At 45.3% G+C, this 23,900-nt stretch overlaps 1 protein-coding gene across 5 annotated transcripts in view; it reads left to right on the forward strand.

Annotated features, from left to right (window-relative positions):
- LOC139543172 (alpha-1,3-mannosyl-glycoprotein 4-beta-N-acetylglucosaminyltransferase C-like) overlaps positions 1–23,900 on the forward strand; it is a 41,183-nt gene that overhangs the window by 11,348 nt on the left and 5,935 nt on the right. Inside the window, exons 2-5 of one of the 5 annotated variants that reach the window (XM_071349423.1) lie at positions 5,326–5,426; positions 7,155–7,275; positions 19,866–20,120; positions 22,879–23,364. In XM_071349423.1, coding sequence (XP_071205524.1) covers positions 5,331–5,426; positions 7,155–7,275; positions 19,866–20,120; positions 22,879–23,364 — 958 coding nt within the window. In that variant the 5' untranslated portion in view covers positions 5,326–5,330. Of the gene's footprint in view, positions 1–5,325; positions 5,427–7,154; positions 7,276–11,582; positions 12,642–19,572; positions 19,658–19,865; positions 20,121–22,878; positions 23,365–23,900 lie in introns of those variants that run through there. The other 4 variants (XM_071349428.1, XM_071349426.1, XM_071349424.1 and 1 more) reach the window with 4 other exon arrangements.

Consider the following 23,900-nt stretch of genomic DNA (forward strand, 5'->3'; position numbering starts at 1 on the left):
AGGCGGTGTCAGAGGAAGGCCCTAAAGATTGTCAGACTCCAGCCACCCTAGTCATAGACTGTTCTCTCTGCTACCGCATGGCAAGCGGTACCGGAGCGCCAAGTCTAGATCCAAGAGGCTTTTAAAAGAGGCTTTTAAAACACCTTCTACCCCCAATCCATAAGACTCCTGAACATCTAATCAAATGGCTACCCAGACTTTGTGCATTCCCCCCCCCCCCCCTCTTTAACACTGCTGCTACTCTCATTATAGTCACTTTAATAACCCTACCTACATGTACAGTTAATGTCGGAAGTTTACATACACTTAGATTTGAGTCATTAAAACTCGTTTTTCAACCAATCCACTAATTTATTGTTAACAAACTATAGTTTTGGCAAGTCGGTTAGGACATCTACTTTGTGAATGACACAAGTCCTTTTTCCAACAATTGTTTACAGACAGATTATTTCACTTATAATTCACTATCACAATTCCAGTGGGTCAGAAGTTTACATACACTAAGTTGACTGTGCCTTTAAACAGCTTGGAACATTCCAGAAAATTATGTCATGGCTTTAGAAGCTTCTGATAGGCTAACTGACATAATTTGAGTCAATTGGAGGTGTACCTGTGGATGTATTTCAAGGCCTACCTTCAAACTCAATGCCTCTTTGCTTGACATCATGGGAAAATCAAAAGAAATCAGCCAAGACCTCAGAAAAAAATTGTAGACCTCCACAAGTCTGGTTCATCCTTGGGAGCAATTTCCAAACGCCTGAAGGCACCACGTTCATCTGTACAAACAATAGTACGCAAGTATAAACAACATGGGACCACGCAGCCGTTATACCACTCAGGAAGGAGACGCGTTTTGTTTACTAGAGATGAACGTACTTTGGTGCGAAAGGTGCAAATCAATCCCAGAACGACAGCAAAGGACCTTGTGAAGATGCTGGAGGAAACAGGTACAAAAGTATCTATATCCACAGTAAAACAAGTCCTATATCGACATAACCTGAAAGGCCGCTCAGCAAGGAAGAAGCCACTGCTCCAAAACTGCCATAAAAAAGGCAGACTACGGTTTGCAACTGCACATGGGGACAAAGATCGTACTTTTTGGAGAAATGTCCTCTGGTCTGATGAAACAAAAATAGAACTGTTTGGGCATAATGACCATCGTTATGTTTGGAGGGAAAAGGGGGAGGCTTGTAAGCCGAAGAACACCATCCCAACCGTGAAGCACGGGGGTGGCAGCATCATGTTGTGAGGGTGCTTTGCTGCAGGAGGGACTGGTGCACCTCACAAAATAGATGGCATCATGAGGGAGGAAAATGATGTGGATATATTGAAGCAACATCTCAAGACATCAGTCAGGAAGTTAAAGCTTGGTCGCAAATGGGTCTTCCAAATGGACAATGACCCCAAGCATACTTCCAAAGTTGTGGCAAAATGGCTTAAGGACAACAAAGTCAACGTATTGGAGTGGCCATCACAAAGCCCTGACCTCAATCTTATAGAAAATGTGTGGGCAGAACTGAAAAGCTTGTGCGAGCAAGGAGGCCTACAAACCTGACTCAGTTACACCAGCTCTGTCAGGAGGGATGGGCCAAAATTCACCCAACTTATTGTGGGAAGCTTGTGGAAGGCTACCCGGAACGTTTGACCCAAGTTAAACAATTTAAAGGCAATGCTACCAAATACTAATTGAGAGTATGTAAACTTCTGACCCACTGGGAATGTGATGAAAGAAATAAAAGCTGAAATAAATCATTCTCCTTACTATTATTCTGACATTTTACATTCTTAAAATAAAGTGGTGATCCTACCAGAATTTTTATTAGGATTAAATGTCAGGAATTGTGAAAAACTGAGTTTAAATGTATTTGGCTAAGGTGTATGTAAACTTCCGACTTCAACTGTAAATACCTGTCTAATTTTGAAAAAATTGCCCTGATTAACTTCTTAGTCATATCTCAGTTTACTCAAATCAAATCAAAAATCAAATCAATCTTTATTTGCCACATGCACCGAATACAACAAGTGTAGACCTTACCGTGAAATGCTGAATACAAGCCCTTAAACAACAGTGCAGTTCAAGAAGAAGAAAATATTTACCAAGTAGACTAAAATAAAAAGTAACACAATAAGAATAACAAGGCTATATACAGGGGCACCAGTACAGAGTCAATGTGGAGGCTATATACAGGGGGCACTGGTACCGAGTCAGTGTGGAGGCTATATACAGGGGGTACAGAGTCAATGTGGAGGCTATATACAGGGGGTACCGGTACAGAGTCAATGTGGAGACTATATACAGGGGGTACCGGTACAGAGTCAATGTGGAGGCTATATACAGGGGGTACCGGTACAGAGTCAATGTGGAGGCTATATACAGGGGGTACCGGTACAGAGTCAATGTGGAGACTATATACAGGGGGTACCGGTACAGAGTCAATGTGGAGGCTATATACAGGGGGTACCGGTACAGAGTCAATGTGGAGACTATATACAGGGGGTACCGGTACAGAGTCAATGTGGAGGCTATATACAGGGGGTACCGGTACAGAGTCAATGTGGAGGCTATATACAGGGGGTACCGGTACAGAGTCAATGTGGAGGCTATATACAGGGTGTTACAGTACAGAGTCAATGTGGAGGCTATATACAGGGGGTACCGGTACAGAGTCAATGTGGAGGCTATATACAGGGGGGTACCAGTACAGAGTCAGTGTGGAGGCTATATACAGGGGGTACCGGTACAGAGTCAATGTGGAGGCTATATACAGGGGGTACCGGTACAGAGTCAATGTGGAGGCTATATACAGGGGGTACCGGTACAGAGTCAATGTGGAGGCTATATACAGGATGTTACGGTACAGAGTCAATGTGGAGGCTATATACAGGGGGTACCGGTACAGAGTCAATGTGGAGGCTATATACAGGGGGTACCGGTACAGAGTCAATGTGGAGGCTATATACAGGGGGTACCGGGACAGAGTCAATGTGGAGGCTATATACAGGGGGTACAGAGTCAATGCGGAGACTATATACAGGGGGTACCGGTACAGAGTCAATGTGGAGGCTATATACAGGGGGTACCGGTACAGAGTCAATGTGGAGAGGTACCAGCTAGTTGAGATAATCTGTACATGTAGGTGGGGGTGAAGTGACTATGCATAGATAACAAACAGCGAGTAGCAGCATTGTTCAAGAGGAGTAGGGGGGGGGTCAATGTAAATTGTCCGGTGGCGATTTTTATGAATTGTTCAGCAGTCTAATGGCTTTGGAGTAGAAGCTGTTGAGGAGCCTTTTGGTCCTAGACTTGGCACTCCGCTACAGCTTGCCGTACGGTAGCAGAGAAAACAGTCTATAACTTGGGTGACTGGAGTCTCTGACAATTTTATGGGCTATCACTGCCTACTCCTGATGATTCGTTATTCAAATCATATGAGCAAAAAATATTTAGCTTTATCTGGGACGCTAAACCAGACAAGAGGAAGTGGGTCTATCTATATAATGAAAATTAACTGGGTGGGTTGAGATTATTATACTGTATATTATTATATATATATTTAACTGGGTTATATTATTAACTCTACATATTAAAGTACTAATCATTTCTCTAAAACTTCACTTATTCCACAGTTTTATTTGAACCCTAAATGGTTCTCAAGTTATTTTCTTAGATTACCAAGAAAAGCTCTTCCGTTGTTTAAAAATTGACCTTTTTGCCTTTGTGCAGATTGCCATGTCTCATTTAAGTATCTCTGTTTTTCAAACAAGCATTGCAAAGCTACAATTTTAATTTCATCCCCCTGAAAAGATAGAACAAATGTCATGGTTGAACTCAAATGTGCTGGTTGATAAAATAGCTGTATTTATGGGAAAGGTGTTTGAAAAGGGTATTTTGTTTTTAAATTATATTGTACATTGGAATGGTAGAGTTATGTCCTTCATGGAGTTATCAGAATTGTTTGGGAAGGTCTGCTCAATCCAAGAGTACAACCAATTAATTACAGCATTACCCCAAAAATGGAGGAGGCAGGTGGCAATGGGACGAGGTAGGGAACTTCCTGTCTGTCTCTCTACTGCCTGTCCGTCTCTCTACTTCCTGTCCGTCTCTCTACTGCCTGTCCGTCTCTACTGCCTATCCGTCTCTCTACTGCCAGTCTGTCTCTCTACTGCCTGTCCGTCTCTCTACTTCCTGTCCGTCTCTCTACTGCCTGTTCGTCTCTCTACTGCCTGTCCGTCTCTCTACTGCCTGTCCGTCTCTCTACTGCCTGTCCGTCTCTCTACTGCCTGTCTGTCTCTCTACTGCCTGTCCGTCTCTCTACTTCCTGTCCGTCTCTCTACTGCCTGTCCGTCTCTCTACTTCCTGTCCGTCTCTCTACTGCCTGTCCGTCTCTCTACTGCCTGTCTGTCTCTCTACTGCCTGTCCGTCTCTCTACTGCCTGTCCGTCTCTCTACTGCCTCTCTGTCTCTCTACTGCCTGTCTGTCTCTCTACTGCCTGTCTGTCTCTCTACTGCCTGTCCGTCTCGCTACTGCCTGTCTGTCTCTCTACTTCCTGTCTGTCTCTCTACTGCCTGTCTGTCTCTCTACTGCCTGTCCGTCTCTACTGCCTGTCTGTCTCTCTACTGCCTGTCTGTCTCTCTACTGCCTGTCTATCTCTCTACTGCCTGTCTGTCTCTCTACTGCCTGTCTGTCTCTCTACTGCCTGTCTGTCTCTCTACTGCCTGTCCGTCTCTCTACTTCCTGTCCGTCTCTCTACTGCCTGTCCGTCTCTCTACTGCCTGTCCGTCTCTCTACTGCCTGTCCGTCTCTCTACTGCCTGTCTGTCTCTCTACTGCCTGTCCGTCTCTCTACTTCCTGTCCGTCTCTCTACTGCCTGTCTGTCTCTCTACTGCCTGTCTGTCTCTCTACTGCCTGTCCGTCTCTCTACTGCCTGTCCGTCTCTCTACTGCCTCTCTGTCTCTCTACTGCCTGTCTGTCTCTCTACTGCCTGTCTGTCTCTCTACTGCCTGTCCGTCTCGCTACTGCCTGTCTGTCTCTCTACTGCCTGTCTGTCTCTCTACTGCCTGTCTGTCTCTCTACTGCTTGTCTGTCTCTCTACTGCCTGTCTGTCTCTCTACTGCCTGTCTGTCTCTCTACTTCCTGTCCGTCTCTCTACTGCCTGTCCGTCTCTCTACTGCCTGTCCGTCTCTCTACTGCCTGTTTCTCTATTCCTTGTCTGTTTCTCTATTGCCTGTCTGTCTACTGCCTGTCTCTTTCCTACCTGTCTCTTGTCTCACTACTACCTGTCTGTAAACACCTACTGATTTCCTGATGTGCTGACTGTGTGATAGGGGCGATGCGGTGGACCTATAAGAAGAGCGTTACCACGGGAACAGTGTTCCTCCTCCTCGCCGTCCTTTACTTCAGTCTCCCTCTGGACCTCAAGAGCGCCGTGGGTACACACACACACACACACACACACACACACACACACACACACACACACACACACACACACACACACACACACACACACACACACACACACACACACACACACACACACACACACACACACACACACACACACACACACACACACACACACACACACACACACACACAATCACATGTTGGCAGTGGCAGTCATTTGCAAAGACACTGTAAACATTGAGGGTTGAAATGGATTGAATCAGTGACTGGTGCTGGGTGAGTGTGTGTGTGTGCGTGCGTGCGTGCGTGCGTGCGTGCGTGCGTGCGTGCGTGCGTTCAGACTAGGGCTGGGTGATAATAACACTGTAAGTTAACTGTGTTTGTATAGCACAGTGTGTTTGTATAGCACAGTGTGTTTGTATAGCACAGTGTGTTTGTATAGCACAGTTAATACAAGAACTTTAACTCAAGGTTATGTATATCCACAACCGTACAAACGTTTGGTGTCACTTAGAAATGTCCTTGTTTTTTTAAAGAAAAGCTTTTCTTTCAAAAAACAAGAACATTTCTAAGTGACCCCAAACTTTTGTACGGTTGGCTATAATAATAAAACAAGTTTATGGCAGGGCAAGCTGAGCTGACTAACTGATGGGCTCCAAGCCAAGCTGTTATCTACCGGAAAACCAGGCTAAATGCTGCTGAACCTGCAACACCTTCCATCCACTACACAAAATGAACCTGCAACACCTGGTCTTCCATCCACTACACAAAATGAACCTGCAACACCTGGTCTTCTATCCACTACACAAAATGAACCTGCAACACCTGTTCTTCCATCCACTACACAAAATGAACCTGCAACACCTGTTCTTCCATCCACTACACAAAATGAACCTGCAACACCTGGTCTTCCATCCACTACACAAAATGAACCTGCAACACCTGTTCTTCCATCCACTACACAAAATGAACCTGCAACACCTGGTCTTCCATCCACTACACAAAATGAACCTGCAACACCTGGTCTTCCATCCACTACACAAAATGGACCTGCAACACCTGGTCTTCCATCCACTACACAAAATGAACCTGCAACACCTGGTCTTCCATCCACTACACAAAATTAACCTGCAACACGTGGTCTTCCATCCACTACACAAAATTAACCTGCAACACCTTCCATCCACTACACAAAATTAACCTGCAACACCTGGTCTTCCATCCACTACACAAAATGAACCTGCAACACGTGGTCTTCTATCCACTACACAAAATGAACCTGCAACACCTGTTCTTCCATCCACTACACAAAATGAACCTGCAACACCTGGTCTTCCATCCACTACACAAAATGAACCTGCAACACCTGGTCTTCCATCCACTACACAAAATGAACCTGCAACACCTGGTCTTCCATCCACTACACAAAATGAACCTGCAACACGTGGTCTTCCATCCACTACACAAAATGAACCTGCAACACGTGGTCTTCCATCCACTACACAAAATGAACCTGCAACACCTGTTCTTCCATCCACTACACAAAATCATTGTGTTGCTATTCTAACTCTTTCACATTAACTCATACACTCGTGTGTGTGTGTGTGTGTGTGTGTGTGTGTGTGTGTGTGTGTGTGTGTGTGTGTGTGTGTGTGTGTGTGTGTGTGTGTGTGTGTGTGTGTGTGTGTGTGTGTGTGTGTGTGTGTGTGTGTGTGTGTGTGTGTGTGTGTGTGTGTGTGTGTTTCAGTGGGTGGAGGAGTGGCAGGTCCGGACTTTCTCCAGCGATGCATCGTGGGTAGACAAGGGAGGGTACCTGCCGCTGAACGTCTCCTATCAACTACTGGCAGGAACACCTCCTACTGAACAGAGTAACACACACACACACACCTCCTACTGAACAGAGTAACACACACACACACACCTCCTACTGAACAGAGTAACACACACCTCCTACTGAACAGAGTAACACACACCTCCTACTGAACAGAGTAACACACACCTCCTACTGAACAGAGTAACACACACCTCCTACTGAACAGAGTAACACACACCTCCTACTGAACAAAGTAACACACACCTCCTACTGAACAGAGTAACACACACGATCATCTCCTTTGTCTTGGTCACGTTGAGGGAGTGGTTGTTGTCCTGGTTGTTGTCCTGTTTGGCCACGCAGGCCTGAGTGAACAGGGAGTACATGAGGGGACTGAGCACGCACCCCTGAGGGGCCCCTGTGTTGAGGATCAGCGTGACGGATGTGTTGTTACCTACCCTTACCCCCTGGGGGCGGCCCGTCAGGAAGTCCAGGATACAGTTGCAGAGGGAGGTGTTTAGTCCCAGGGTCCTTAGCTTATTGATGAGCTTTGAGGGCACTATGGTGTTGAACGCTGAGCTGTAGTTAATGAATAGCATTCTCACATAGGTGTTCCTTTTGTCCAAGTGGGAAAGGGCAGTGTGGAGTGCGATTGAGATTGCATCATCTGTGGATATGTTGGGGCGGTATTCAAATTGGAGTGGGTCTAGGGTTTCCAGATGATGGTGTTGATGTGAGCCATAACCAGCCTTTCAAAGCACTTCATGGCTCCAGACGTGAGCGCTATGGGGCGGTAATCATTTAGGGAGGTTACCTTTGCTTCCTTGGGCACAGGGACTATGGTGGCCTGCTTGAAACATTTATTGTATTACAGACTCGGTCAGGGAGAGGTTGAAAATGTCAGTGAAGGCACTAGACAGTTGGTCCGCACATGCTTTGAGTACACGTCCTGGAAATCTGTCTGGCCCCGCATCTTTGTGAACCTGTTTTAAGGTCTTGCTCACATCGGCTACCAAGAGCGTTATCACACAGTCAACTAGAACAGCTGGTGCTCTCATACATGCTTCAGTGTTGCTTGCCTCAAAGCGAGCATAAAAGGCATTTAGCTCGTCTGGTAGGCTCGCGTCACTTGGCAGATCACGGCTGGGTTTCCCTTTGTTGTCCGTAATAGTTTTCAAGCTCTGCCATATCTGACGAGCGTCAGAGCCGGTGTAGTGGGATTCAATCTTAATCCTGTCTTGACGCTTTGCCTGTTTTGATGGTTCGTCTGAGGGCGTAGCGGGATTTCTTATAAGCGTCCTGATTAGTGTCCCGCTCCTAGCCTTTAGCTCGATACGGATGTTGCCTGTAATCCATGGCTTCTGGTTGGGATATGTACGTACGGTCACTGTGGGGACGACGTTGTCGATGCACTTATTGATGAAGCCGATGACTGAGGTGGTGTACTCAATGACATTGGATGAATCTCGGAACATATTCCAGCTGGAGGGCGAGGGAGAGCTTTGTACGTCTCTGTTTGTGGAGTAAAGGTGGTCTAGAGTTTTTTTTCCCTCTGGTTGCACATGTGACATGCTGGTAGAAATGAGGTAAAACGGATTTAAGTTGACCTGCATTAAGTCCCCGGACACTAGGAGCGCAGCTTCTGGATGAGCATTTTCTTGTTTGCTTATGGCCTTATAGAGCTGGTTGAGTGGGTCTTAGTGCCAGCATCGGTTTGTGGTGGTAAATTGACGGCTGTGAATAATATAGATGAGAACTCTCTTGGTAGATAGAGTGGTCTACAGCTTATCATGAGGTACTCTACCTCAGGCGAGACTTCTTTAATATTAGACACCAGCTGTTATTGACAAATCAAATCAAATCAAGTTTATTTTATATAGCCCTTCGTACATCAGCTAATATCTCGAAGTGCTGTACAGAAACCCAGCCTAAAACCCCAAACAGCAAGCAATGCAGGTGTAGAAGCACGGTGGCTAAAACTCCCTAGAAAGGCCAAAACCTAGGAAGAAACCTAGAGAGGAACCAGGCTATGAGGGGTGGCCAGTCCTCTTCTGGCTGTGCCGGGTGGAGATTATAACAGAACATGGCCAAGATGTTCAAAATGTTCATAAGTGACAAGCATGGTCAAATAATAATCAGGAATAAATGTCAGTTGGCTTCTCATAGCCGATCATTAAGAGTTGAAAACAGCAGGTCTGGGACAGGTAGGGGTTCCATAACCGCAGGCAGAACAGTTGAAACTGGAATAGCAGCAAGGCCAGGTGGACTGGGGACAGCAAGGAGTCATCATGCCCGGTAGTCCTGACGTATGGTCCTAGGGCTCAGGTCCTCCGAGAGAGAGAAAGAAAGAGAGAAGGAGAGAATTAGAGAGAGCATACTTAAATTCACACAGGACACTGGATAAGACAGGAGAGGTACTCCAGATATAACCAACTGACCCTAGCCCCCCGACACATAAACTACTGCAGCATTAATACTGGAGGCTGAGACAGGAGGGGTCAGGAGACACTGTGGCCCCATCCGATGATACCCCCGGACAGGGCCAAACAGGAAGGATATAACCCCACCCACTTTGCCAAAGCACAGCCCCCGCACCACTAGAGGGATATCTTCAACCACCAACTTACAATCCTGAGACAAGGCCGAGTATAGCCCACAAAGATCTCCACCACAGCACAAACCAAGGGGGGGCGCCAACCCAGACAGGAAGATCACGTCAGTAACTCAACCCACTCAAGTGACGCACCCCTCCTAGGGATGGCATGAAAGAGCACCAGTAAGCCAGTGACTCAGCCCCTGTAATAGGGTTAGAGGCAGAGAATCCCAGTGGAGAGAGGGGAACCAGCCAGGCAGAGAATCCCAGTGGAGAGAGGGGAACCGGCCAGGCAGAGACAGCAAGGGCGGTTCGTTGCTCCAGAGCCTTTCCGTTCACCTTCACACTCCTGGGCCAGACTACACTCAATCATATGACCTACTGAAGAGATAAGTCTTCAGTAAAGACTTAAAGGTTGAGAGGTTGACAAATAGACACACACATCCTTGCTCCGTGTCTTACCAGCTTCTCTGTCCTGCCGATGTTAATTATATAAAAAATATAATTAACAATATAATTATAGAGATAAACTCAAAATACTAACATGTGAGAAATACTGTACTTAATTAATGTTTCAATGGAACCAACCAAAATAATTCAATTATTTAATACAAAATACATTTAACCAAAATCAAAATCCTCATTTAGTACGTAGTGCAACTACCTCTGGCAAGGATAACAGCATGGATTCTTTTCCTGTAATGTTTGACAACGTTAAGGAACACATTTGGAGGGATTTTGAACCATTCCTCTATGCAGATCCTTTCAAGATCCTTCACATTCTTGGGTTTGCGCTTATCAAATGCCCTCTTCAACTCAGCCCACAGGTTTTCGATTGGATTGAGGTCCGGCGACTGAGATGGCCATGGCAGAACATTGATTTTGTTGTCACAGAACCATTTCTGTGTGGATCTTGTGGTATGTTTTGGGTCTTGTTGGAATGTCCATATACGGCCAAGTCCCAGCCTTCTGACAGAGGCAACCAGATCGTCAGCCAAAATTGCCTGATACTTGGTGGATTTCATTATGCCATCAATCTTAACCAGTGCCCCTGGACCTCTGGAATTAAAACAGCCCCAAAACATCACTGACCCACCACCATATTTCACCGTGGGTATGAAGTGCCTCTCCTTGTATGCATCTCTGTTTCGACACCAAACTTGCCGATGCTGTATCTGACCAAAACATTCAATTTTGGTCTCATCTGACCAGAGCAACTTCTTCCAGTCATAATTTAAATTACGTTTGGCAAACTCCAAGCGCTTGCGTCTGTGTCTTGGGGTCAGAAAGGGCTTTCTTCTGGCAACCCTTCCAAAGAGCCTGTGGTTGTGGAGGTGGCTTCTTCTGGCAACCCTTCCAGAGAGCCTGTGGTTGTGGAGGTGGCGTCTTCTGGCAACCCTTCCAAAGAGCCTGTGGATGTGGCGTCTGATGGTGCTTTTTTAAACCTGGTGACCCCAAGACGCCACCAAGACGCCACCAAGGCCTGCAATTCTTTCAGTGATTCTTGGGGATTTTGTTGCTTCTCTCACCATCCTTCTCCCTATCCTGGGGGGCAAAATGCATTTGGGTCCTCAACCCATGAGGTTTTCAACTGTTCCATATCTTTTGAATGTTTTAGTAATTACCCTGACAGTGCTCAGTGGTATATTCAATCGTTTGTGGATCTTCTTGTATCCATTACCAGATTTATGAAGGTCTACGACCATCTGTCTCACGTTCTGACCATAGTTCTTTTGTATTTTCTTTGTCAGGGCGGGAGTTGGGTGGGTATTCTATGTTTTGTGTTTCTATGTTGGGTTTGTCGTTTGGCCTGATATGGTTCTCAATCAGAGGCAGGTGGTAGTCATTGTCTCTGATTGGGAACCATATTTAGGTAGCCTGTTTTTGTATTGTGGTTTGTGGGTGATTGTTCCTGTTCGTGTGTTCCTGTGTTCTGTGTTCACTATTTCGGGACTGTAGCGTCTTCGGTTATTTTTGTTCAGTTTTTTGTTTTGTTCGTTCTTGAAAGTATTCGATTAAATATGAATACACACCATGCTGCATTTTGGTCTTCCGATCATCAGAGGAGGAAGAAAGCCGTTACAATCTGTCTCTTTTGAACTGCCAGTTATTTTGTTTTCTTCATGGTGTTGGATGACAAAGGGATATTGCCTGTTACCTCATTTTGATACCCTCGTGAAACAGGAAGTGATGTAACGGCCTGTTACCTCATTTTGATACCCTCGTGAAACAGGAAGTAGTAGTTCCTTTTAAGACTTAGAGAAACTTAAATAAGTGTAATGTAATTCCTGGTTTAATTTTGGTAGATGTTATTTACAATAATATTTAAGGGTGCCATTAATTGTGAAACCTTGATTTGGAGGACATTGATTTTTAATTAAATCAATAAATGATTTTGGTTGGTTCCATTGAAACATTAATAAAGTACAGTATTTCTCACATGTTAGTATTTTGAGTTTATCTCTATAATTATATTGTTAATTATATTTTTATATTAATTATTGTTAATTATATAATTATATTGTTTATATTTGTTTAAAGTATTGTTTGTGCATTGCCAGTCAGGGGTGCCAGTAATTTTGGAGCCCACTGTATCCTACAGTACATATCAATGCATACAAACAAGCTATGTAGGTCCAATAGGGGAGAGGCGTTGTGACGTGAGGTGTTGCTTTATCTGTTTTGAAACCAGGTTTGCTGTTTATCTGAGCATTATGAGATGGAAGGAAGTTCCATGCAATAAGGGCTCTATATAATACTGTACGCTTTCTTGAATTTGTTCTGGATTTGGGGACTGTGAAAAGACCCCTGGTGGCATGTCTGGTGGGGTAAGTGTGTGTGTCAGAGCTGTGTGTAAGTTGACTACAAACAATTGGGGATTTTCAACACATTAATGCTTCTTATAGAAAGAAGTGATGCAGTCAGTCTTCTCAACTCTTAGCCAAGAGAGACTGGCATGCATAGTAATAATATCAGCCCTCTGATTTATGTACAACAACAACAAAGCTACAAACATTTTTTTTTTTTTTTTTTTTTTTAAATAGCACAGTTGGTTAGGAGCCCGTAAAACGGCAGCCGTTGTATTGCTCTCTAATTGTTTACATTTTTTGACATTTTGTCAGGAAATGCAGCTGTCTTGGGTTCAGCTGTGGTGCAGCATTTCCTCTCTATGGTTTTCCTGTGTCTACCCTTCTCAATGGCAAGGCTGTGCTCACTGAGCCTGTACTTTGTCAAGGTTTTTCTAAGGCTTTGATCAGTAACCATGGTCAAATACTTAGCCACGGTGTACTGTTGATTTAGGGCCAGATAGCACTGCATTTTGCCCTGTGCTTGTGTTTCCCAATAGGTAATGCGGTTTTGTTTTGACTGTGTTGTAATTTGGTTTAACCTGATTGGAATGTCTGATCATGAGGCTAAAGTGTGTTGGTAGAACAGGTTAGTGAACTCAGCCCCAGGACCAGCTGGATGAGGGGACTGAGGCTTCAGTGTGTTGGTAGAACAGGTTAGTGAACTCAGCCCCAGGACCAGCTGGATGAGGGGACTGAGGCTTCAGTGTGTTGGTAGAACAGGTTAGTGAACTCAGGACCAGCTGGATGAGGGGACTGAGGCTTCAGTGTGTTGGTAGAACAGGTTAGTGAACTCAGCCCCAGGACCAGCTGGATGAGGGGACTGAGGCTTCAGTGTGTTAGTAGAACAGGTTAGTGAACTCAGCCCCAGGACCAGCTGGATGAGGGGACTGAGGCTTCAGTGTGTTAGTAGAACAGGTTAGTGAACTCAGCCCCAGGACCAGCTGGATGAGGGGACTGAGGCTTCAGTGTGTTGGTAGAACAGGTTAGTGAACTCAGCCCCAGGACCAGCTGGATGAGGGGACTGAGGCTTCAGTGTGTTGGTAGAACAGGTTAGTGAACTCAGCCCCAGGACCAGCTGGATGAGGGGACTGAGGCTTCAGTGTGTTGGTAGAACAGGTTAGTGAACTCAGGACCAGCTGGATGAGGGGATTATTGTCTTTGCTCAGCTCTTGGCATTGCAGGGTTTGGTAATGATATGAGGAGGTCATTGTATTGTTTCCAAAACTGAATTGCTATTTTGTGAGTTTTTCTTATTAGTGGATATTGGCCTAATTCTGCCCTCCATGCGTTGTTTGTAGTTTTCTTCTGGACATGTAGGAGAATCTTACAGAACTCTGCATGCAGGGTTTCAATGGGGTGTTTGTCCCATTTGGTGAAATCTTGTTTTGCAGGTGGACCCCACACCTCACTGCCATAAAGTGCAATTGGTTCAATGACACATTCAATTAGTTTTAGCCAAATTTTAATAGGTATTTCAATTAGAATTTTTTTTATGGCGTGCTTTCTCTCTCAGTTCATTCAATGCCTCATTTAGGTGTCCAGTTGAGCTTATTATTAAACCTAAGTAATTGTAGTGTGTGCAGTACTCTATATATTTTGTACCAATTGAGAACTAATTCCCTGAGATCTGTATCTTCTATGGAAAATCATTATTTTAGTATTTTTAGGGTTTACTGCCAGGGCCCAGGTCTGTCAGTACTGCTCTAGCAGGTCCAGGGTCTGCCTTAGGCCATGTGCTGTGGGTGACAGCAGGCACAGGTCATCTGCCAAGAGCAGACACTTAACCTCTGAATTGTGGAGACTAACACAAGGGGCTGATGATTTTTCTAGAATTGTGGCCAATTCGTTGATATAAATATTGAGGAGTGCAGGGCTCAGATTGCAACCCTGGCGAAGGCCCCGCCCCTGGTTAAAGAATTCTGTTTTTATCTTGCCAATTTTAATGCTGCACGTATTGCCAGTATACATTGATTTAATTATGTCATATGTTTTACCCACTACACCACTTTTAATAACTTTGTAGAACGGTCCTGTATGCCAAATAGAATCAAATGCTTTTTGGAAGTCGATAAATCATTTTGGTATTATTTTGGTGGTGTTTCTCTATCAGGGTGTGTAGACTGTAACATACTCTGTTTCACGGAATCATGGCTTCCTGGATATACTGTCCCCTTCCACACAGCCAGCTGGGTTCTCAGTACATCGCGCAGACAGGAATAAAGAACTCTCCTGGAAGAAGAAAGGCGGTGGTTTCATGATTAACTACTCATGGTGTTATTGTGATAACGTACAGAAACACAAGTCCTTTCCTTCACCCGTCCTAGAATACCTCACAATCAAATGCAGACCGTATTAACTCCCAAGATAATTCTCTTCAGTTATAGTCACAACCGTGTATTATCCCCCTTAACCCTCTCAAGGCTGCCGTCCCAGAAGGCATCACTAGCCGCGTCCTCAGAGCATGCGCAGACCAGCTGGCTGGTGTGTTAACGGTGTGGTGGCATATTTCTGCTTTACCAAATGAGGAGAGTTACAAACTACACACCAGTCAAACAGTTACTGGTCAGACAGTTACTGCTGTGTCAACAGTTCTCATTGTAAAGACCAGTGTCTGGCCCTCCTACCCCAAAAGGGAACCGTCTCTCCCTGGTACGGCATAGAACAGAACCATTAGCTCATGTTATCTGGAATGCTCTTTAGGTTTTATCACCCAAAGACATCATAAATCTCCTCTGTCAGTGTTATCTCATAGAGGCCCATCCTCAGTGGAACACACACACAATAGTTAACAGAATATTATATTCTGTCAAATAAAACAACCATTATAATGCAATACAAGCATTATACCATAATCTTGCAATTTTCCACGACAACGAACATATTCAATCAATCCCTATCCCAGTCTGTTGTCCCCACATGCTTCAAGATGGCCACCATTGTTCATGTTCCCAAGAAAGCTAAGGTAACTGAACTAAATGACTATCGCCCCGTAGCACTCACTTCTGTCATCATGAAGTGCTTTGAGAGACTAGTCAAGGATCATATCACCTCCACCTTACCGACCACCCTAGACCCACTTCAGTTTGCACCCCAATAGATCCACAGACGATGCAATTGCCATCGCACTGCCCACTGCCCTAACCCATCTGGGCAAGAGGAATACCTATGTAAGAATGCTGTTCATTGTCTATACTTCAGCCTTCAACACCATAGTACCCTCCAAGTTCATCATTAAGCTGGGTCTGAACACCGCCCTGTGCACCTGGGTCCCAGACTTCCTGACGGGCCGCCCCCAGGTGTTGAAAGTAGGAAACAACATCTCCACACCGCTGATCCTCAACACTGGGGCCCCACAAGGGTCAGCCCCCTCCTGTTCTCCCTGTTCACCCATGACTGCATGGCCATGCACGCCTCCAACTCAATCATCAAGTTTGCAGACGACACAACAGTAGTAGGCCTGATTACCAACAACAACGAGACAGCCTACAGGGAGGAGATGAGGGCCCTGGCGGAGTGGTGCCAGGAAAATAACCTCTCCCTCTCCCCTTCACAGATTTCACAACACACTGTGTGCCCTTAGGCCCCTACTCCACCACTACCACATTTACATGACTAAATCCGTGTGTGTGTGTGTGTGTGTGTGTGTGTGTGTGTGTGTGTGTGTGTGTGTGTGTGTGTGTGTGTGTGTGTGTGTGTGTGTGTGTGTGTGTGTGTGTGTGTGTGTGTGTGTGTGTGTGTGTACATGTGTGTGTGCGCGTGTGTGTGTGTGTGTACATGTATGTGTGTGTGTGTGTATCTGTATGCGTGCATATATGTGTACATGTGTCTGCCTATGTTTGTGTTGCTTCACAGTCCCTGCTGTTCCATAAGATGTATTTTTATCTGTTATCTAAATCTGATTCTGCTTCTGCATCAGTTACCTGATGTGGAATAGAGTTCCATGTAGTCATGGCTCTATGTAGCACTGTGCGCCTCCCATAGTCTGTTCTGGACTTGGGGACTGTGAAGAGACCTCTGGTGGCATGTCTTGTGGGGTATGTATGGGTGTCTGAGCTGTGTGCCAGTAGTTTAGACAGACAGCTTGTGGCACCTGACCACAGGACTGAACAGTAGTCCAGGTGTGACAAAACCAGGGCCTGTAGGACCTTCCTTGTTGATAGTGCTGTTAAGAAGGTAGAAACTAGGGCCTGTAGGACCTGCCTTGTTGATAGTGCTGTTAAGAAGGTAGAAACTAGGGCCTGTAGGACCTGCCTTGTTGATAGTGTTGTTAAGAAGGTAGAAACTAGAGCCTGTAGGACCTGCCTTGTTGATAGTGTTGTTAAGAAGGTAGAAACTAGGGCCTGTAGGACCTGCCTTGTTGATAGTGTTGTTAAGAAGGTAGAAACTAGGGCCTGTAGGACCTGCCTTGTTGATAGTGTTGTTAAGAAGGTAGAAACTAGGGCCAGTAGGACCTGCCTTGTTGATAGTGTTGTTGAGAAGGTAGAAACTTGGGCCTGTAGGACCTGCCTTGTTGATAGTATTGTTAAGAAGGCAGAGCAGCACTTTATTATGGACAGACTTCTCCCCATCTTAGCTACTGTTGTATCAATATGTTTTGACCATGACAGTTTACAATCTAGTGTAATCTAGTGTTACTCCAAGCAGTTTAGTCCTCTCAACTTGCTCAATTTCCACATTATTTATTACAAGATGTTGTTGAGGTTTAGGGTTTAAGTGAGTGTTTTGTTCCAAATACAATACTAACTTATTCCTTGCCACCCACTCTGAAACTAACTGCAGCTCTTTGTTGAGTGTTGCAGTCATTTCAGTCGCTGTACTAGCTGACGTGTATAGTGTTGAGTCATCTGCATACATAGAAACTCTTGCTTTAGTCAAAGTCCTCGGCGTACACATCACTGACAATCTGAAATGGTTCATCCACACAGAAAGTATGGTGGAAAAGGTGCAACAGCGCCTCTTCAACCTCAGGAGGCTAAAGAAATGTGTCTTGGCCCCTAAGACCCCCTAAGACCCTCACAAACTTTTACAGATGCACAATTGAGAGCATCATGTCAGGCTGTATCACTGCAACAGCAGGACTCTCCGGAGGTCCAACGCCTACAGCAACTGCACCGCCTGCAACCGCTCTCTCTCCATGCTGGTCATTTATGAACATTTGAACATCTTGGCCATGTTCTGTTATAATCTCCACCCGGCACAGCCAGAAGAGGACTGGCCACCCCTCATAGCCTGGTTCCTCTCTAGGTTTCTTCCTAGGTTTTGGCCTTTCTAGGGAGTTTTTCCTAGCCACCGTGCTTCTACACCTGCATTACTAGCTGTTTGGGGTTTTAGGCTGGGTGTCTGTACAGCACTTCGAGATATCAGCTGATGTACGAAGGGCTATATAAAATAAACTTGATTTGATTTGATTTTGTTTGTTTGTCAATTAGTGTTCAGGGTGAATACGTGGTCTGTCGTACGGTGATTAGGGTGTGCAGGGTGAATACGTGGTCTGTCATACGGTAATTTGGTAAAAAGCCAATTTGACATTTGCTCAGTACATTGTTTTCACTGAGGAAATGTACGAGTCTGCTGTTAATGATAATGCAGAGGCTTTTCCCAAGGTTACTGTTGACACATATCCCACGGTAGTTATTGGGGTCAAATTTGTCTCCACTTTTGTGGATCGGAGTGATCAGTCCTTGGCTCCAAATATTGGGGAAGATGCCAGAACTAAGGATGATGTTAAAGAGTTTTAGTATAGCCAATTGGAATTCGTGGTCTGTATATTTTATCATTTCATGTAGGATACCATCAACACCACAGGCCTTTTTGGGTTGGAGGGTTTGTATTTTGTCCTGTAGTTCATTCAAGGTAATTGGAGAATCCAGAGGGTTCTGTTAGTCTTTAATAGTTGATTCTAATATTTGTATTTGATCATGTCTATGTTTTTGCTGTTTGTTCTTTGTTATAGGGCCAAAAAGATTGGGGAAGTGGTTTACCCATACATCTCTGTTTCGGATAGATAACTCTTCGTGTTGTTGTTTGTTTAGTGTTTTCCAATTTTCCCAGAAGTGGTTAGATTCAATGGATTCTTCAGTTACATTGAGCTGATTTCTGACGTGCTGTTCCTTCTTTTTCCGTAGTGTATTTCCGTATTGTTTTAGTGATTCACCATAGTAAAGGAGTAGACTCAGTTTTTCTGGGTCTCTATGTTTTTGGTTGCATAGGTTTCTCAATTTCTTTCTTAGATTTTTTCATTCTTCATCAAACCATTTGTCATCGTTGTTAATTGTCTTAGGTAGTTTGCTTGAAATGTTTAGATTAGATAGAGAAGCTGAGAGGTCAAATATACTGTTTAGGTTTTCTACTGCCAAGTTTACACCTTGTGTAAACGTTTTGTCCAGGAAGTTGTCTAGAAGAGACTGAATTTGTTGTTGCCTAATAGTTTTTTGGTTGGTTTCTACACTACTTTCCTTCAGTCTAAAGCATTGCTTAATATTATTCAGTTCCTTTCCTTTGATGCCCCATGATTGATTATTGCTCTGTTCAAGTAGACTGTGGTTTTGCTGTGATCTGATAGGGGTGTCAGTGGGCTGACTGTGAACGCTCTGAGAGACTCTGGGTTGAGGTCAGTGATAAAGTAGTCTACAGTACTACTGCCAAGAGATGAGCTATAGGTGTACCTACCATAGGACTCTGGGTTGAGGTCAGTGATAAAGTAGTCTACAGTACTACTGCCAAGAGATGAGCTATAGGTGTACCTACCATAGGAGTCTCCTCGAAGTCTACCATTGACTATGTACATACCCAGCGTGCAGCAGAGCTGCAGGAGTTGTGACCCATTTTTGTTGGTTATGTTGTTGTAGTATTGTCTAGGGGGGCATATGGGGGAGGGAATGCTGTCATATCTCTTTGTCTCTCTCTCCAGAGTACCTGACAATCGGGCTGTTTTCTCTCTCTCTCTCCAGAGTACCTGACAATCGGGCTGTTGTCTCTCTCAATTTCAATTTAAGGTCTTTACTTGCATAGGAATCATATGTTATCATTGCCATAGCAAGTGAAGTAGATAATAAATAAAAGTCAAATAAACAATACAAATTAACAGTAAACATTACACTTACGTACCTGACTATTGTCCTCTCTCTCTCTCTCTCTCTCTCTCTCTCTCTCTCTCTCTCTCTCTCTCTCTCTCTCTCTCCTTCCCCCCCCCCCCCCCCCCAGAGTACCTGACCATTGGGCTGTGCTCGGTGAGTCGTCCTAAAGGCAGCTATCTGATCTCCACCTTGTCCTCCATCTTCTCCCGCTCCTCCCCGGCAGAGCTAAACTCCATGTTGGTGGTGGTACTGCTGACAGACTTCGATGCCCAATGGAGAGCGACCACGCTGGGGGAGATTACAGCTAACTTCCCCTCCCAGCTGAAGGCAGACCAGCTACTGGTGGTACATGTTCCCAAGCAGTACTACCCACCAATAACAGGTACACACACAGTATTACCCACTAATACAGGTACACACAGTACTACCCACTAATACAGGTACACACACAGTACTACCCACTAATACAGGTACACACACAGTACTACCCACTAATACAGGTACACACACAGTATTACCCACTAATACAGGTACACACACAGTACTACCCACTAATACAGGTACACACACAGTACTACCCACTAATAACAGGTACACACACAGTACTACCCACTAATACAGGTACACACACAGTACTACCCACTAATACAGGTACACACACAGTACTACCCACTAATACAGGTACACACACAGTATTACCCACTAATACAGGTACACACACAGTACTACCCACTAATACAGGTACACACACAGTACTACCCACTAATACAGGTACACACACAGTACTACCCACTAATACAGGTACACACACAGTACTACCCACTAATACAGGTACACACACAGTACTACCCACTAATACAGGTACACACACAGTACTACCCACTAATACAGGTACACACACAGTACTACCCACTAATACAGGTACACACACAGTACTACCCACACACACCTTATACACACACTCAGCTTGTAACACCGCTTATATGCTCTGTTAGTTGGTCAGTTGGTTAGTTGGTTGGTCGGTCAGTTGGTTAGTTGGTTGGTTGGTCAGTTGGTTAGTTGGTTGGTCGGTCAGTTGGTTAGTTGGTTGGTTGGTCAGTTGGTTAGTTGGTTGGTCGGTCAGTTGGTTAGTTGGTTGGTTGGTCAGTTGGTTAGTTGGTTGGTTGGTCAGTTGGTTAGTTGGTTGGTCGGTCAGTTGGTTAGTTAGTTGGTTGGTTGGTCAGTTGGTTAGTTGGTTGGTTGGTCAGTTGGTTAGTTGGTTGGTTGGTCAGTTGGTTAGTTGGTTGGTCGGTCAGTTGGTTAGTTAGTTGGTTGGTTGGTCAGTTGGTTAGTTGGTTGGTTGGTCAGTTGGTTAGTTGGTTGGTTGGTCAGTTGGTTAGTTGGTTGGTTGGTCAGTTGGTTAGTTGGTTGGTCGGTCAGTTGGTTAGTTGGTTGGTTGGTCAGTTGGTTAGTTGGTTGGTTGGTCAGTTGGTTAGTTGGTTGGTCGGTCAGTTGGTTAGTTGGTTGGTTGGTCAGTTGGTTAGTTGGTTGGTCGGTCAGTTGGTTAGTTGGTTGGTTGGTCAGTTGGTTAGTTGGTTGGTCGGTCAGTTGGTTAGTTGGTTGGTCGGTCAGTTGGTTGGTTGGTCAGTTGGTTAGTTGGTTGGTCGGTCAGTTGGTTAGTTGGTTGGTTGGTCAGTTGGTTAGTTGGTTGGTTGGTCAGTTGGTTAGTTGGTTGGTCGGTCAGTTGGTTAGTTGGTTGGTCGGTCAGTTGGTTAGTTGTTTGGTCGGTCAGTTGGTTAGTTGGTTGGTCGGTCAGTTGGTTAGTTGGTTGGTCGGTCAGTTGGTTAGTTGGTTGGTTGGTCAGTTGGTTAGTTGGTTGGTCGGTCAGTTGGTTAGTTGGTTGGTTGGTCAGTTGGTTAGTTGGTTGGTTGGTCAGTTGGTTAGTTGGTTGGTTGGTCAGTTGGTTAGTTGGTTGGTCGGTCAGTTGGTTAGTTGGTTGGTCGGTCAGTTGGTTAGTTGGTTGGTTGGTCAGTTGGTTAGTTGGTTGGTCGGTCAGTTGGTTAGTTGGTTGGTTGGTCAGTTGGTTAGTTGGTTGGTTGGTCAGTTGGTTAGTTGGTTGGTTGGTCAGTTGGTTAGTTGGTTGGTCGGTCAGTTGGTTAGTTGGTTGGTCGGTCAGTTGGTTAGTTGGTTGGTTGGTCAGTTGGTTAGTTGGTTGGTCGGTCAGTTGGTTAGTTGGTTGGTTGGTCAGTTGGTTAGTTGGTTGGTTGGTCAGTTGGTTAGTTGGTTGGTTGGTCAGTTGGTTAGTTGGTTGGTCGGTCAGTTGGTTAGTTGGTTGGTTGGTCAGTTGGTTAGTTGGTTGGTTGGTCAGTTGGTTAGTTGGTTGGTCGGTCAGTTGGTTAGTTGGTTGGTCGGTCAGTTGGTTAGTTGGTTGGTTGGTCAGTTGGTTAGTTGGTTGGTTGGTCAGTTGGTTAGTTGGTTGGTCGGTCAGTTGGTTAGTTGGTTGGTCAGTTGGTCAGTTGGTTAGTTGGTTGGTTGGTCAGTTGGTTAGTTGGTTGGTCGGTCAGTTGGTTAGTTGGTTGGTCGGTCAGTTGGTTGGTTGGTCAGTTGGTTAGTTGGTTGGTCGGTCAGTTGGTTAGTTGGTTGGTTGGTCAGTTGGTTAGTTGGTTGGTTGGTCAGTTGGTTAGTTGGTTGGTTGGTCAGTTGGTTAGTTGGTTGGTCGGTCAGTTGGTTAGTTGGTTGGTTGGTCAGTTGGTTAGTTGGTTGGTTGGTCAGTTGGTTAGTTGGTTGGTCGGTCAGTTGGTTAGTTGGTTGGTCGGTCAGTTGGTTAGTTGGTTGGTCGGTCAGTTGGTTAGTTGGTTGGTTGGTCAGTTGGTTAGTTGGTTGGTTGGTCAGTTGGTTAGTTGGTTGGTTGGTCAGTTGGTTAGTTGGTTGGTCGGTCAGTTGGTTAGTTGGTTGGTTGGTCAGTTGGTTAGTTGGTTGGTTGGTCAGTTGGTTAGTTGGTTGGTCGGTCAGTTGGTTAGTTGGTTGGTCGGTCAGTCGGTTAGTTGGTTGGTTGGTCAGTTGGTTAGTTGGTTGGTTGGTCAGTTGGTTAGTTGGTTGGTCGGTCAGTTGGTTAGTTAGTTGGTTGGTCAGATGGTTAACTAGTTGTTTCTATATTCTAGGCCTGAAAAGAAACTTTAACGACAAGGCTGACCGTGTGACGTTCCGCTCCAAACAGAACGTTGACTATAGCTTCCTGCTTCAGTTCTGCACTGGGCGTAGCCTGCTCTACCTGCAGCTGGAGGACGACGTCGCCTGCTCGCATCACTTCCTGTCCGCCATCAGGAGGCGTGTCCAGCAAATGGAAGTGCCCTGGGCCACATTAGAGTTCTCAGCGCTGGGCTACATTGGGAAGCTGTACCACTCAGAACACCTCCCCCTCCTCTCACGCTTCCTCTTCCTGTTCTACCAGGAAATGCCCTGCGACTTCCTGTTCAGTCACTTCCGGGTGCTTTTGACGCAGAGCGAGGTGATCCGCTTCACACCATCACTGTTTCAACACACAGGCTCATACTCTTCCTTCCTGGGAACCTTCAACAAGCTGAAGGATGAAGACTACGAGGATCTCTACACCAACCCTGCTGCTGACGTCTATAGTGACATACCAGGTAGAAACACACACACACCGTGCAGTGTGAAAAGGCCTCATAAAGACCCTGTGGTGGCTCTGGTCTGGCTATATAAAGAGCATTTCACTGGAAGGTCTACAGTTGGTTGATATCTAACCAGTATCTCTGTCTGTATCTCTGTCTGTATCTCTGTCTGTATCTCTCTCTAGTCTATCAGGACCATGTGGCGGCCATGGCCTGGTCTCCTGGTTGATATCTAACCTGTATCTCTGTCTGTATCTCTGTCTGTATCTCTCTAGTCTATCAGGACCATGTGGCGGCCATGGCCTGGTCTCCTGGTTGATATCTAACCTGTATCTCTGTCTGTATCTCTGTCTGTATCTCTGTCTGTATCTCTCTCTAGTCTATCAGGACCATGTGGCTGCCATGGCCTGGTCTCCTGGTTGATATCTAACCTGTATCTCTGTCTGTATCTCTCTCTAGTCTATCAGGACCATGTGGCGGCCATGGCCTGGTCTCCTGGTTGATATCTAACCTGTATCTCTGTCTGTATCTCTGTCTGTATCTCTCTAGTC

Source organism: Salvelinus alpinus, chromosome 17 (genome assembly GCF_045679555.1).
Source record: "Salvelinus alpinus chromosome 17, SLU_Salpinus.1, whole genome shotgun sequence".
Classification (NCBI taxonomy): Eukaryota; Metazoa; Chordata; class Actinopteri; order Salmoniformes; family Salmonidae; genus Salvelinus; species Salvelinus alpinus.